Genomic DNA, 15,284 nt, shown 5'->3' with positions numbered 1-15,284 from the left:
GGGTGCACATATACAAAATAATGTCTTTGTCCTCTATGTTCTGTGGATGTCTTCCATGTTCTATGTTATGTGTCATCATCAGTGGTGTTCTGTGATGTTTTTAAAAATAAAATTAAAAAAAGGTCTAGTTTAGGCCCAGGAAATTGTCGTAAGAATGTAATAAACAGAGCAATTCTTGTGTCTTGATGAAAAACATTTATATCTCATCCCACCTCACTCGATGAAATGTAACTGTTATTCATCTCATCAGATGAAAACGCTTATATCTTTCACAAGTGCGAAGCAACACTAGTTAGCCGCTGCTAGATTATTACATATTCTTACGAAATCAACAAAAAGAATATTCAAAACTAAGAAATAAAATACAATTTATAGACGGACCATTTTATGGACGACATAAGACCCAGTCATCAATTGTTAAATAATTGAAGGAGCTAGTTTAAGGAGATCAGCTACGATCAAATATGTAATCCTGAGAGACACTTTGTACCAATAAAGTGACATCGTGTCACCGTGTCAATTAATCCTCGATATCAAAATAATTGAATGTCATGTCTAGAGATCCACTACGATCAAATATGTAATCTGGAGACACATTGTATCCAAACAGTTCACAGTCAGGCCGAACCACCTCCCGGAGTTTGATTAGATCCTCCATCGGAACCTGTCTGTAGGCCTGGATCAAAGATTCCTTCCTCTGTTGTTGGAGGGCCTGCCGATCTGTGGCACTCTTAATTGTATTGATAAACACTTCTTCAATTTTAATTCTATTCATGTTTTTAGTTTCTGATATGGTGAATGGAAAAGGATCGTTTTTCGGTATGATACCTCGTATTTGAAATTCCCTCCATTGACGTCTCAGTCCTGCATTAAACGATATACATTTCTCCATGTCTGTTCGCATTTTGTAAAGACGATTAATATGACCTGTAACACGATCTACGGCAGTGTCTACCTCAAAATTAGCAAATGTAATGTTGCTACCGAAACGCTTGTTCCAAGCGTTCAACAGAGTCAGTGAATCATTTTCAACTGTTTCCATTTTGCCAATGAAGTCGTACGATATCTGACATGGCTGACAGTGTTCGTAGATTGGCGTGTAATGGTGATCCCTGTGTTCACCAGTTCTCTCTGCTTCTATCACATACCTTATGAATTGTGGGAACGTTATATCGTGTCCACAAGGACTCGGCGGCTTCCGGTTTGGTTGAAGAAATTTCATTTTAATGTATGTCCCTGTCAGCTTCCAGTAGATAGTATTCACAGAAATTAGTTTATCAACATATCCAGAAAATAATCTACTGTAAGGCTCACGAGTGAACATAAATTTAAATGAACTTGAAAGAAAATAGTGAATATCAGTAATTTCCCTGATTTCGGTTATGCTTTTACTTGCTGGCCGCCATCGGGTGTCGATATTTCTTTTGACGGTGGAATTGACTTTCGATAAAAGACTTCTCATAAATGTCGAGCCGACTTTTTGAATGGGACAATAAACCAGATGTTGACGACGGTCAATGTAAAGTCTTTTTGCCACATTTGAGCTACTTGACTTCAAATAAAAGTTGTGGTTGCTTTTATCACACACATGTTCAATATTGTATTTTCTCTGCTGTTGAATCTCACCAAGGTTGTAGTACTGATGGAAATTCTGAAGCAAAAAGTAAAATTGATTAAATAATCATCATGGTTATTTAAACTCTAACTTATTTTCTGATATTAGGTGTTATGTTGCCGACTAAGTTATAGACACAGTATTACCCATTAATAAAGTTGTCTGTATATATAATGGTGCTGACAGCACAAGTGCCTGAAGTTACATTATGTATATAGCTTTATGTTTTGACAGACTATTAATACAGTAAAATACATTGTAAAACGTCAAATTACGTGTCATTACTTGATAAGACCAGTAGACAGGATAAAGTGAAAAAGAGCTAAAAATGAGCTAAATGACATCTTACTCATAACTGAAACCTATAATGCATACACTGATGACTTAAAATTAAAACGAGCTTTTTTAATACATCAATGTACATAACATACTAAAATGCTATATACAGGGTGTTTCAGAAAATATGTCCCGACTTTGAACTGATAAGACTTCTCCATGAAAAAGCATGAATGCACCAATAAAAATCTTATGGATGCGCATTGATACCACCATTTGGTGGAATACAATAATTACTGTATTACTAAGGAACCGAAGAAAGTCGAGTAGAACCAAAGGTTATCAATTTATCCAGCACATTTTTAACTTATTGAACGATTACTACATATATACAATGTACATATGTATATAGAAAAATGTAACATTGATATAACAACTTACCTTTCTACTGATGACAATAATATGACAACTTACCTTTCTACTGATGACAATGATGTGACAACTTACCATCTACTGATGACAATGATGTGACAACTTACCTTCTACTGATGACAATGATGTGACAACTTACCTTTCTACTGATGACAATGATGTGACAACTTACCCTTCTTCTGATGACAATGATGTGACAACTTACCTTTCTACTGATGACAATGATGTGACAACTTACCTTTCTACTGATGACAATAATATGACATCTTAACCATCTACATATAACATTGACATGACAACTTACCTTCTACTGATGACAATGATGTGACAACTTACCTTTCTACTGATGACAATAATATGACATCTTAACCATCTACATATAACATTGACATGACAACTTACCTTCTACTGATGACAATGATATGACAACTTACCCTTCTACTGACGACAATGATGTGACAACTTACCCATCTACTGATGACATTGATATGAAAACTTAACCTTCTACTGACGACAACGATATGACAACTTACATTTCTACTGATGACAATGATATGACAACTTACCCTTCTACTGACGACAATGATCTGACAACTTACCCATCTACTGATGACATTGATATGAAAACTTACCCTTCTACTGACGACAACGATATGACAACTTACCCTTCTACTGATGACAATGATATGACAACTTACCCTTCAACTGATGACATTGATATGACAACTTACCCATCTACTGACGACAATGATATGACAACTTACCCTTCAACTCATGACAATGATATGACAACTTACCCATCTACTGACGACAATGATATGACAACTTACCCATCTACTGATGACATTGATATGAAAACTTACCCTTCTACTGACGACAATGATATGACGACTTAACCTTCTACTGTTAACATTCATATGGCAACTTACCCTTCTACTGACGACAATGATATGACAACTTACCCTTCTACTGACGACAATGATATGACAACTTACCCTTCTACTGACGACAATGATATACCAACTTACCTTTCTACTGTTAACAATGATATGACAACTTACCTTTCTACTGACGACAATAATATGACAACTTACCCTTCTACTGTTAACAATGATATGACAACTTACCTTTCTACTGACGACAATAATATGACAACTTAACTACTTATAACATTCATATGACAACTCACTCTTCTACTGATGACAATGATATGACAACTTACCCTTCAATTGATGGCAATGTTATGACAACTTACCCATCTACTGACGACAACGATATGACAACTTACCCTTCTACTGATGACAATGATATGACAACTTACCCTTGTACTGTTAACAATGATATGACAACTTACCCTTCTACTGACGACAATAATATGACAACTTACCCTTGTACTGTTAACAATGATATGACAACTTACCTTTCTACTGACGACAATAATATGACAACTTACCCTTGTACTGTTAACAATGATATGACAACTTACCTTTCTACTGACGACAATAATATGACAACTTACCCTTGTACTGTTAACAATGATATGACAACTTACCCTTGTACTGTTAACAATGATATGACAACTTACCCTTGTACTGTTAACAATGATATGACAACTTACCTTTCTACTGATGACAATGATATGACAACTTACCCTTGTACTGTTAACAATGATATGACAACTTACCTTTCTACTGACGACAATAATATGACAACTTAACTACTTATAACATTCATATGACAACTTACCCTTCTACTTATGACAATTATATGACAACTTACCCTTGTACTGACGACAATGATATGCCAACTTACCCTTCTACTGATGACAATGATATGACAACTTATCCTTCTATTGACGACAATGATATGACAACTTACCCTTCTACTGATAACAATGATATGACAACTTAACTACTTATAACATTCATATGACAACTTAACCCTCTACTGATAACATTGACCAAGCATTAACTGACAATAATGATTTGTCGAGCTAAACAACCGTAACTGGAGCATTAACTGATAATATTGACATGTCAACCTAAACAACAATAACTAGTACATTAACTTATGATAATGACATGTCAACCTAAACAACAGTAACCAGAGCATTAACTGATTATTATGACATGTCAACTTACCCTTCGTATTATCATTGGTGGGTCTGCTGTTGATGGAGGTTCCGCGGGTGTAGTGTCAGTTTGATACTCGAATACAGACCGATCTGAAAAATGTAATACTAATTTGTATATAGCTGACTGGTGTACATCTTAATTACTGTATACATTCTTAATGATAACAAAATTGTATTCATTCTAAATGATGACAAAATAGCGGTGTGTGAGGTGTAATTGGGTGATACATCATTCAAGAAACAGTTCATGGACTTAAAAACATCTCACTTATTCACTTTCATACTATGTTAATAAATCGTTTTTAAAACATGTAACTTTCGATTCATAAAGATGTAGCAGTTAAATGGAATGTCAATATTTTTGCAGAGCTGATCAAATCAGAAACAGTTTGTACATTTTAACACTTGGTACACGAAGTTACGATGGCTTGGAGCGGACATGAAATAAATAAAATTATTGCGTGGGAACGAAATAATACTGCTTTTCGAACTAAATAATATTGCGTTCGAACATAATATTATTGTCCCAGTATTATACTGAGGTTAGGGTTTGTTATCCGTATTCAATTAATTAATCATGACGGCGTATTGTACACTGTATATACATTGTAATGGTATTTATCTTGTACGTACAGTATAGTATCTTGTATACGGACGAACACTTAGTTCTATAAATCGTACATGATACTGCGTGGTTAGTACAAATGCGCGAAATAAAAGCAGAAACTTATTTACATGTACATTATATATGTTTCTGATAGTGTGTACATACAATATACTGTAATAAGTTGTACGTACAAGGTAAACAAAAGTATATACAGTAGTAGTACTAATACACAGTAATAATTAAAACACTCATTGCGGCTCAATGTGTATGTATGTTGTATATATGGATGTCATACCTAAGGTTATTATATCTCAATATTTCCATTTGAATGTATGCAATTGTGTACAAGAAAAGTCATTTTGATCAATAGTAATTCAACTAATTTTAGGAAGTAAAACAATAGATTTATTGGGTTTTCTACAGTGTTTTAATGTAAAACATTGACGGCAAATACTGAAATAAAATACAAATCAGAATAAGATATACAGTAAACTTGAAATTAATGGTTACAAAGCAACAAATACTATATGAATTATACCGTTAGTTTAAGAGAAAAAATAACGAATAAGGTGCTGGCATCGGATTCGTTATTCTATCTCAAGACAATTTTTCGAGGTATTTAGGTTTTTTTAGGTTGTGAAGTTATAGTTTGATCTGATTTTTCATGTTTAAAATTGTCATTTATTTGTTCATTTTTCAATAACGAATAAGTTGCTTGCACCAGATTCGTTATTCGAATCCCGAATTCGTTGCTTACTTCACTCTGCCAACATTGTATTTACTGTACAACAAAATGTTGCTATTCCAAAGATTTTAACAAAAGAATATAGTCTCTCTATAAAGGCACTATATTCTATGGTGAGAAGATATCATTACATATTGTATAGTAATAAGTTTCCCTGAATGTAGAATGTATATTACTTAATATATAATAGTCGTATCAAGTCAATTAAGGAGTCCATAGAAACAAATACTTACATTTGTAGATTAATAATATCGAAATCCAAACAAGTACGGCACATCGCACTCTTCGTCGTTTCCCTGAAAGCATCATTTTCTGTAGAAAATTCACGTAAAGTGTCCGTTTATGCTGAATAAATCCTGGTGCAACAAGGTAGGAATAGTATTGAAACCAGTGTGTTTCGATTTCCTCTGTAATGAAACGTCGACTCTCCTCTCTGTTAACTGAGACCTGTAATGGTATCGCTAACTCTTTTATATGTTTACAGCACATTTGCAGTTTTTCTATCTTAAGGCCTTTTTCGTAAAACCTTTTCGTAAAAACTATTTTTCTTTGGGCTGTGTTTTGCCCTCAGCATATCTCATTTGCAAAATTCACTCTACATAGTGGTGAAGCCTGAATATCGTACTGCGACAGAAAAAATAACATCATAACCTACTAATATATGACACTGGTTCATGGCCCGTATCAGTTTGCCGGTAGTATATTATGCATTATTATACTTCAAGTGAGAATGCTGCATTCTGATTGTTCGGGAGATATTTGGCGTTTCACACTCTCACACAGCAGATAGAATTAAAACAATAGGAGATAATAGATACGGTCTTAGCAGGGGTGATAGTGTGTATTTCACAGTGCTAAATAGGTCTATTAACCGCTCGTAAAAGACGTGCACTTGTTTCGGTTTTTCGTTTTGTTTTTTGAAGCGACGCTTCAATAAATTATCATAAGCTATTTATTGATAGTTTTGCCAAATTAGTCTGTTTATCAATGTTTTTTTTAAAGTTAGTATGGACCCTTTCGTTTTACGTTCAAGCGCTATACATTTGTTTTTATTAATCCCGTCGTTGATTAGGTTAACGGAAGACGTGCGATTAAAACGTCTTCGAGACGTTGCTTATTTCACAGCGCTTCAGTTAGTATATTGGGGAAATAGCTCTGATGTAGTCAGTGAAAAGGGATAATCCAAAGATGAAATTTTCTATATAATGATTTATTACAGTCGGGTGCGGAGCGGAGAAATATCCAACTCTAGACTTCCAAACCTAGGCCTAAAGTGAATAAACAAGTAATACAAAATGATAAAAATATACAGGAACAAACATGTAAACAGCACTTAGTCTAAACGTGATATACAATAGTCGCTAATTAACTGACGCAATTGTTACCGGTATTGAGAACTGCTAAGAAGGATTAGCTAAAAGAAACACAGGTAAATACGTTAAAACAATATATCACAATAAAGAAACGGCTATTATATTCAAAATGAAGCTTTGTATTTTACTTCTAAACATAGAATATTAAGTATGTTCGAGTAGATTAAAACAAATAAATAATATCACAAATGTCCGAATAGGAACCTGTCATAAACCACATGACACTAATGTTGTAAACAGACGATGGGACGAAACCAAAATTCATGTTAAAATTTTATCAAACGCGGGAGACAAGACAACAAGAATATTTCATAGAATGCTTATTTTGAGTAATCATTTTACATTACAATGATATTAACGCTAATGAATACAGTATGGAAGCTGATATGCTATTTTACTTGCGTCGTTGATTTTTCTACTTTTGCTTAGATAGGTTAAATGTTTCAATAGATTTCATATACTTGAAAACTAGTTTTTTTTTTTTACTTTTGTGATAATAAAATAGATACTACAAGCATCAAAGGGTGATAGTGCCTAGTGTCACCCTCTAATGCATGTAGTTTTTATATAATACTACATTCTGATTGGCTGAAATCTGAATGGCTAATGCTGAATATAAAATGGCATCATTCTTTCTCAAGCTTTTCAAGTGAGCAGTACTAAGAATAGCAGCGACGCAATCAGCCAGGTAGAGTTTTAGAAATACACAGAAGGAACTACCAAACCGAAAATTCATGAAACAGTCTTAAATCTAAACTTAACCAATTACACATGACTACATTATTTTCGATTGGCTATGCAAAACCAAAAAGACCCACTACCTTTCCGGTGCAAAATACAAAGGTTTCTTAAAAAGCATTAATAACATCAGAAAATGTATACCGATGGCCTAAGATAAGGTTTCAACACCAAATATATATAAGATATCCTGCGTATTATAAGAAAACAGTGTAGAGTCATTTTGCTGCTTTGTCGTCTAGCATAGGTTTACATGAGTTTCGTTCAAAGATGCTCCACCGCTGACAAATGGTATTTTTTCATTATCAAAAAAAGAGCAGACAAATTGGAGTTTTTCTTTAGTTACAAAAGTTATTTACTTTACAGTATTACTACCATTGAAAAGTTTGAGCTTCTAATTTTACTTTAAGTTAAAAATATGAAAAATAATTAATTGGATCCCGAAAAATTGTGTATCTTTTACAAATCAAAAGAATTGTCATAAAGCAGTACAAAAGCAATTTATCGCCATGAACATTTTCGCAAAAGACAATTTTCAAAAGACAATAATTTGAATATTGATATATTTTTTTTGATTGCAAAAATGAAAAAAAAAAGAATAAATTTTTAATTAGCTATATCAAATTCTTCATAGTCATCATTTCATGACCATGAAAACAATATTTTCTGGGACATCTTTGCTATGATCCTTTTCATAGCAATGATGTGAAGTTCAAATCATAAGTTAAAATCACATTTCATGATATAATAATTAATTTTTATTTGTTTTCATACTATATCCGACTTTCTGATTGGCAGATCCTTTTTCTTCATATACTATGAAGAAAAAATCCGAGAATGGCGCGAAAAATCGACGTTATCATGACGTCACAATAGAGACGTCGACGTTGCGTATTGTTTTATAAAAAAATAATCCATTGGAAAATCAATGGAATCGTACGTTTAAACATACTTTATGTTGTGGAGATAAGCCTCAAACTGTACAATATTTTGGAGAGAGAACTGTATCGAGGCCCGTCCGAGCCTATCTCTAACTTAAAAAATAGGAAGTCTTTGTGTTAATAAAGTACACTTTTATATCTCATATAAGCCAGTTTTGCCATTGCCTATGAGCTCCGGTAACTCTACCAATGTGCATTCAACCATGAAAAATCCAATATAGACAATGCCAACACAGAATTACCTTTGCCTGTGTTATATGTGATGATCAGCATTCATGAACGGAATGCATGAAGCATGCTTTTGGGTTGGACAACTATCTGTAAATTCACTTTCAGCATGTCCACCGACAGTGCTGGAGGGATATTACTTTCTTAATTTAAGCGATATAATAAGATGACTTTTATTACAAAAAGGACATTTCTGTCTAATGTCTGATGTGGTAAAAAATTTAAAACTTTAACATTACAAAACCATATTGCTACCTCCTCTTTGTCATGTACCAATAGGACAGAGAGTAATAATAGGTGAATGATTTTCACTCTTGCAGCACTTCTTGACATTATAAACAAAAGACAACATTCATTGTCTTTGTTCACATCTTCCAATACAGCTATGCTAGCCAATCTGTCAAATTTATCAACAAAACTATGAGTAATAAAGAATTTGATACGACCAAATGAAATGTACTTTCCACAGGCCAACTTTACATTTTCACTACCCTTTTCACAGTTAAAATAAACATATGACGAAACAGTAATTGGGGAAGAATTTGTTCTCCCTCAGCACAAGAATAGTTCACTACGCATTGATGGATAGAATGCTTAACAGATACTGTCTGGTAAACTTTTTTCAATGAACAGCTTGAATATACATGTACAGCATTGTAACCACACTGCTTATGGACAGAAGCCAGTTTTCGTATGCCAACAGAGAGTTTGCTAGCTTTTTTTAACCGCAAACCACAGCTTCAATGTCGTTAACACCTTCAAATTCTGCAGTACAGTTAAGTTCAAAACATTTTGATCAAAAGTGAAATTTGTGCATGTCCAAGATTCCTTAGACAATAGCATGAACTGACACCATTCAATCATGATATCTGTCTCAGCTGCTGTGTTTTCAGTCCGACTCATATTCAATACACGTTTACATACCGAGCTGTTAGACCTTTCAAATGCGAACATCCAAGTCCCGTATATTGGCCCATATTTCCGGATACCATCAATTATATGATGAAAACAACTTTTGTCTTTCATGAAGTGCAAGGGCCCTATTCCATCTCACTTTAATTTCATCCAAGCCACCCAACCTTTGAATTTCGCTGCAAATCTCCAGTATGCTATAGAGTAGTAGAAATAATGTATTTCTCGAATTTTCTTCTATCATTCAACGTAGCCAATACTTCCAAATACCATGAGAAACATTCTTTTTGACTTGAAAAAAGGTGAAGGCTTAATTCCAAATCCTTATGGTACTTTCATACTGCAAGCAAGCCCTCTCATCTGCAGCTTTTATTTCAGCAGGAGATAGCTGATAAGGAAATTGCTTTTGTGATTGCTGCATCGGCAGCCTTTCACCCGAGTCATGTTCTGAATCTCTGTGCCTTTCCTTCAAGCTTGCAGTTTTCTTTTTCTACGGTTTAGATACACTACTTGCCTTAGATGTGTAGATGCTGTCAGTATTATTTGACTTAAAGATGCTCCACCGCCGACAGAGCATAAATGATATTCATCATTTGAACAACAATTGGTGTTTAATCGTATATATATATATGCCTAATTAACACAAAAAATAACATAAACTAATTTATTTCTCCTTTGGTGCATGCGCAAACATTAGTTCATTCTATATAAGATATAGTGCCATGGAATGTTTTCGGGATGCAATTAATTATTTTTCATATTTTTAACTTGAAGTAAAATCAGAAGCTCAAACTTTTCAATGGTGGTAATGGTGTAAAGTAAGTAACTTTTGTAACTGAAGAAAAATATTAAATCGTCTGCTCCTGTTTTTGATAGTGAAAAAATACTATTTGTCAGCGGTGGAGCATCTTTAAGAAAATTTAGGATTCTAGAATTCTCCATATTTTTTCTCCACTGCATAAATGTTGTTGCTGCTTTTCCCCCGATATAAATGCCACTATATTCCAAGTTAAATCTTTTACAGTATGACAAACATCTGTACAACATTCGGATGTTCGGTCACGATCCAGTAAACTCATAAATGGATATGTTCCCTTACAGCCAGTGGATGAAGCAATAAAAGGAGTAGGTCAAGTAAGGGTCTACTTTGGCCCCAAAAGAGATCGTCTTTTTTATACTATATAGACATAAATATATGGGAATTATAAAAAAAAAACCCACACAGGTTCAATACATTTACATTTCAATACATATAGTCATTATCGGGGTGGTGTTGTTGCTGTGAGGATCGGAAAAGCTAAACAGGTAATGAACAAGGACTGAATAAGTACCTGTGAAAGTCTGAATAAGACTTTCGCGTGTTTAGTGGGGTAACCGATGCCGGGGGTAATCTTAGTTATATACCCGACAGCCAGCATTATAGGTAGCAACTGCGCGCTGTATCAAGTGCGAGGCGCAGCGACAAGTTACCGCTGCGCTCGATAACGAAAGTAGGAGCAAGTGCGACGCGCAGCGCAGCGGTTAGGGAACTAACAAGTGCGCGGACATCGGAATAGTGCCGTTGCGCTGGATAGGATTATTGAATTATTTATAGATAGGTGTTATGTGAATTTGTCAGGTCCGTAGCAAGTAGTACGGCTTTTGTTAATAGTTTTGTCGTTTGATTCTTAGTATAAATCCCATGTATATATTCTGATTATTTGGTTAATTGAGATTGAGGTTTTATTAGAGTTACAATTTATTACATTTTCGCTACCAAAGGAAACACATAGTAGATTCCGAGTGACCATCGGGATGAACAAGACTCGGTGCACGTTACACATTCGGCCTTTAAAATAGTTTAACAATTTGACCTTTTAGATAGTTTAACCGTTCGGCCTTTTAGACGCTTTAAACATTTGGCCTTTTGATGGTCATATTATTTACCTTTTGCCTTTTGATAATTTTCTATTCTATATTTGAGACAATTTATCATTCTGCCTGTAGTGGGTTTTGTTCCGAAAAGGAGGCTCTACATTTCGTTTCAGTATCACATGCCGCAGGGTGTTAAATCATGCGAGTCGTAATGTAATGAATGAAAGTGAGATGATTTTTTTTACGGGAAAATGGTGTTAGAAAAGGCTACCCGGGGCACTATTTCCACTAACAGCAACACTGATAACACACAAATGCAGTGGAATAGCATATGTTATTTCTGAATTCATTAGAATTCAGAATTCAGTCATTATCGTGCAGACTAAACTTGTTCAAAGCATAACATTGTTTGCATATTTCCTAAACGAACTTATTGGAGTATGTTTCACTGACAAAATAGTTATGCGTTATTTGTAACGGAAACAATGACATTTTAGATTGACGAAATAAGCTCCGATCCACTCACTACATCCATGTTACCCCAGAATTGAAGATATTTTTCCTCTTCTTATCTTTATATTTGTTCCGTTCTTTGGCAAAATCACTCAATCACAACCCTACGTAACTGAAATTTGAAATCAAAATAATCTAGATTATTATTGATATCAATCAAATTGAAATACTGTTATTTAATAGTTTGTTAGAGCATCACACTTATAATGGGTTTATATTTCGTTTTGTTACTGCCAAATGAAAATAAAAACAAAAATGATTACAGCGCATTCCAAATGAGAAATCAAAATTTCTAAAGAAACAATATATCGGGCCATATTTTACTATCTTTCGTTTAATAAAGTGAATTATTCAGTAGTGGATATGTTATAACATTTCGAAATGTTAGCAAATTGCTAATATATATGCTTCAGTGAGAAGGTACATGTATTATAAACCTGGCAAAAGTTTCACATACCGCGGCCTCCCTTAACACAACGACATTCACATATCGCGACCTCCCAAAATATAACGAAATTTATATACGGCGGTCTAGCAAAACATAACGACATTTACATACCGCGGTTTTCCAAAACATAACGACATTTATATACCGCTGCCTTCCAAAACATAACGACATTTACATACCGCGGCCTCCCAAAACATAACGACATCCACATACCGCGGCCTCCCAAAACATAACGACATCCACATACCGCAGCCTCCCAAAACATAACGACATCCACCAAACGTGGCCTCCCTAAACATAGCGACATTCACATACCGCGGCCTCCCAAAATAAAACGACCTCCACGTAACGCGGCCTCTCAAAACATAACGACATCCACATACCGCGGCCTCCCTAAACACAACGACATTCACATACATACCGCGGCCTCCCTAAACACAACGACATTCACATACATGTACCGCGGCCTCCCAAAACATAACGACATCCACATACCGCGGCCTCCTAAAACATAACGACATCCACATACCGCAGCCTCCCAAAACATAATGACATCCACCAAACGTGGCCCCCCTAAACATAACGACATTCACTTACCGCGGCCTCCCAAAATATAACGACCTCCACGTACCGCGGCCTCTCAAAACATAACGACATCCACATACCGCGCCCTCCCTAAACACAACGACATTCACATATCGCGGCCTCCTAAAACATAACGACATCCACATACCGCGCCCTCCCTAAACACAACGACATTCACATATCGCGGCCTCCTAAAACATAACGACATTCGCATACCGCGGTCTAGCAAAACATAACTGCATTTACATACCGCGGCCTTCCAAAACATTACGACATTCACATACCGCGGCCTCCCTAAATACAACGACATTCGCTCACCGCTGCCTACCAAAGCATAACGACATTCACATACCGCAGTCTTACAAAACATAACGACATTCACATAGAGCATCTACCAAAACATATCGACATTCACATACCGCGGCCTTCCAAACCATACACGTATCGACATTCACTTACCGCAACACATTTCACACATGGGAGAACGCTACACCTAATAACCAACCACACAACTAACCATATATGACTCGGCTTAGAAACTTTCCTATTAAATTTCTAATATTTGCATAAGTATTTTATGTACCAAGTTACTTTTCATCTCAGTTTATGTTTGTTCACTTATAACTGATATACATTATCAAATAAATTAAAATAGACTTCTATTGTTAGTAGCATTTTTGTACAGGAATTTAACGATATGACTCATTTGGCGGGTATTTTGAAAACATAACAATGTCATTCTTCTCCTTAGGTTTAGGAATATTGCCACTATTACTTACTTCAATTATTTGTACGTAAATTATCAATATGATATCATTTTTGCTGTATCGAGCTACTGTATTTGCTGTAAATCATTAATAGATTCAGTGTTATTGAAATATTAACTATTATTTTGAGAAATAATAAATATCTGTTATTTAATTTTTACATTTTGAGGTAGTTTGAACACTTTAAGTTTTTAATCTAAAGTATTGAAAAATAAAAATTTGTATCCTCATTTATTTAGGGCAAAGTAGACTGTAGTAAGCTCCCAGACCTCCAATTGTTTAGCATGAAATAGAAAGAGCGAACGTTTCTACAGTGATATGCAATGATTAACAAATATAGCTTTATTTTGATGTATATTGCCAATACTATAAAATTCCATAAAATCCTAGATTTTGCCAAATAGATATCTTTAAATGAAAACAGTCATTATAAATACAGCCTACAGGTATCGTTTCGTATTTTAGTAGTAATTGTAGTGATTCAATGTAGTCGAGTTGTTGAGTCAGACGTTTTGCCAACAAATTTAGATCACTGTCAACATTGTAATCAGCTACTTTTACCCTCTTCAGATATAAAGGAGGCACGGCAAAGATTAGACTAGATCTATCACTTTCTGTGCCAAAAATATATTAACAGATTTCACATTAAGATCTATTATCTTATGCTTAGTATTTCATTTAAAAAAACCCGAATAATTTCAGTTTAAATAGCCACGAGGTTATTACGATAGGCCAAGCACCAATCAATAACTAACCTAGCTTAGTTAGCCTAGTCGGAATTTCATAATACACATAATTTGTTTATTATTCGGTGGCTCAAAATGCTTAAAGAATGATTATCTAGTTTGTATTCATCATTTTTGAAAAGAATTGAACTCGTTGTCTGTCGCATTTTTGTGTGGTTACGTCATGCATCAAAGCGTTTGTTTCAAAGTGCAAGAAACATGAAGTGTTTTGGTGACAGAGATGATACCGGTATATTAAATAACCGTGTTATATACTATGTCTATAAACTACTCCCTGAAGAATTGGGCGATATCATTTTTATCGGTGCTTATGTGATGTGGTTTTTGACCAATGAAAAGTAACAAAATCAAAGTCAAAATAATAAATAAG

General features: G+C 34.6%; 1 protein-coding gene across 1 annotated transcript; it reads right to left on the bottom strand.

The window, feature by feature from the left end:
• Nucleotides 1-520: 520 nt before the first annotated feature.
• On the bottom strand, nucleotides 521-9,992 carry LOC138305073 (carbohydrate sulfotransferase 11-like). The gene is made up of 3 exons (XM_069245475.1): nucleotides 9,941-9,992; nucleotides 4,465-4,547; nucleotides 521-1,651 (listed from the first exon to the last, which is right to left on the bottom strand). Exons 1-3 carry the CDS (start codon nucleotides 9,990-9,992, stop codon nucleotides 521-523), a joined length of 1,266 nt encoding a protein of 421 aa, XP_069101576.1.
• Nucleotides 9,993-15,284: the final 5,292 nt, after the last annotated feature.

This window comes from Argopecten irradians, chromosome 12 (assembly GCF_041381155.1).
Source record: "Argopecten irradians isolate NY chromosome 12, Ai_NY, whole genome shotgun sequence".
NCBI lineage: Eukaryota > Metazoa > Mollusca > Bivalvia > Pectinida > Pectinidae > Argopecten > Argopecten irradians.
Note: the sequence above shows the minus strand (reverse complement) of the source record. Positions and strands in the feature narration are given on the sequence as shown.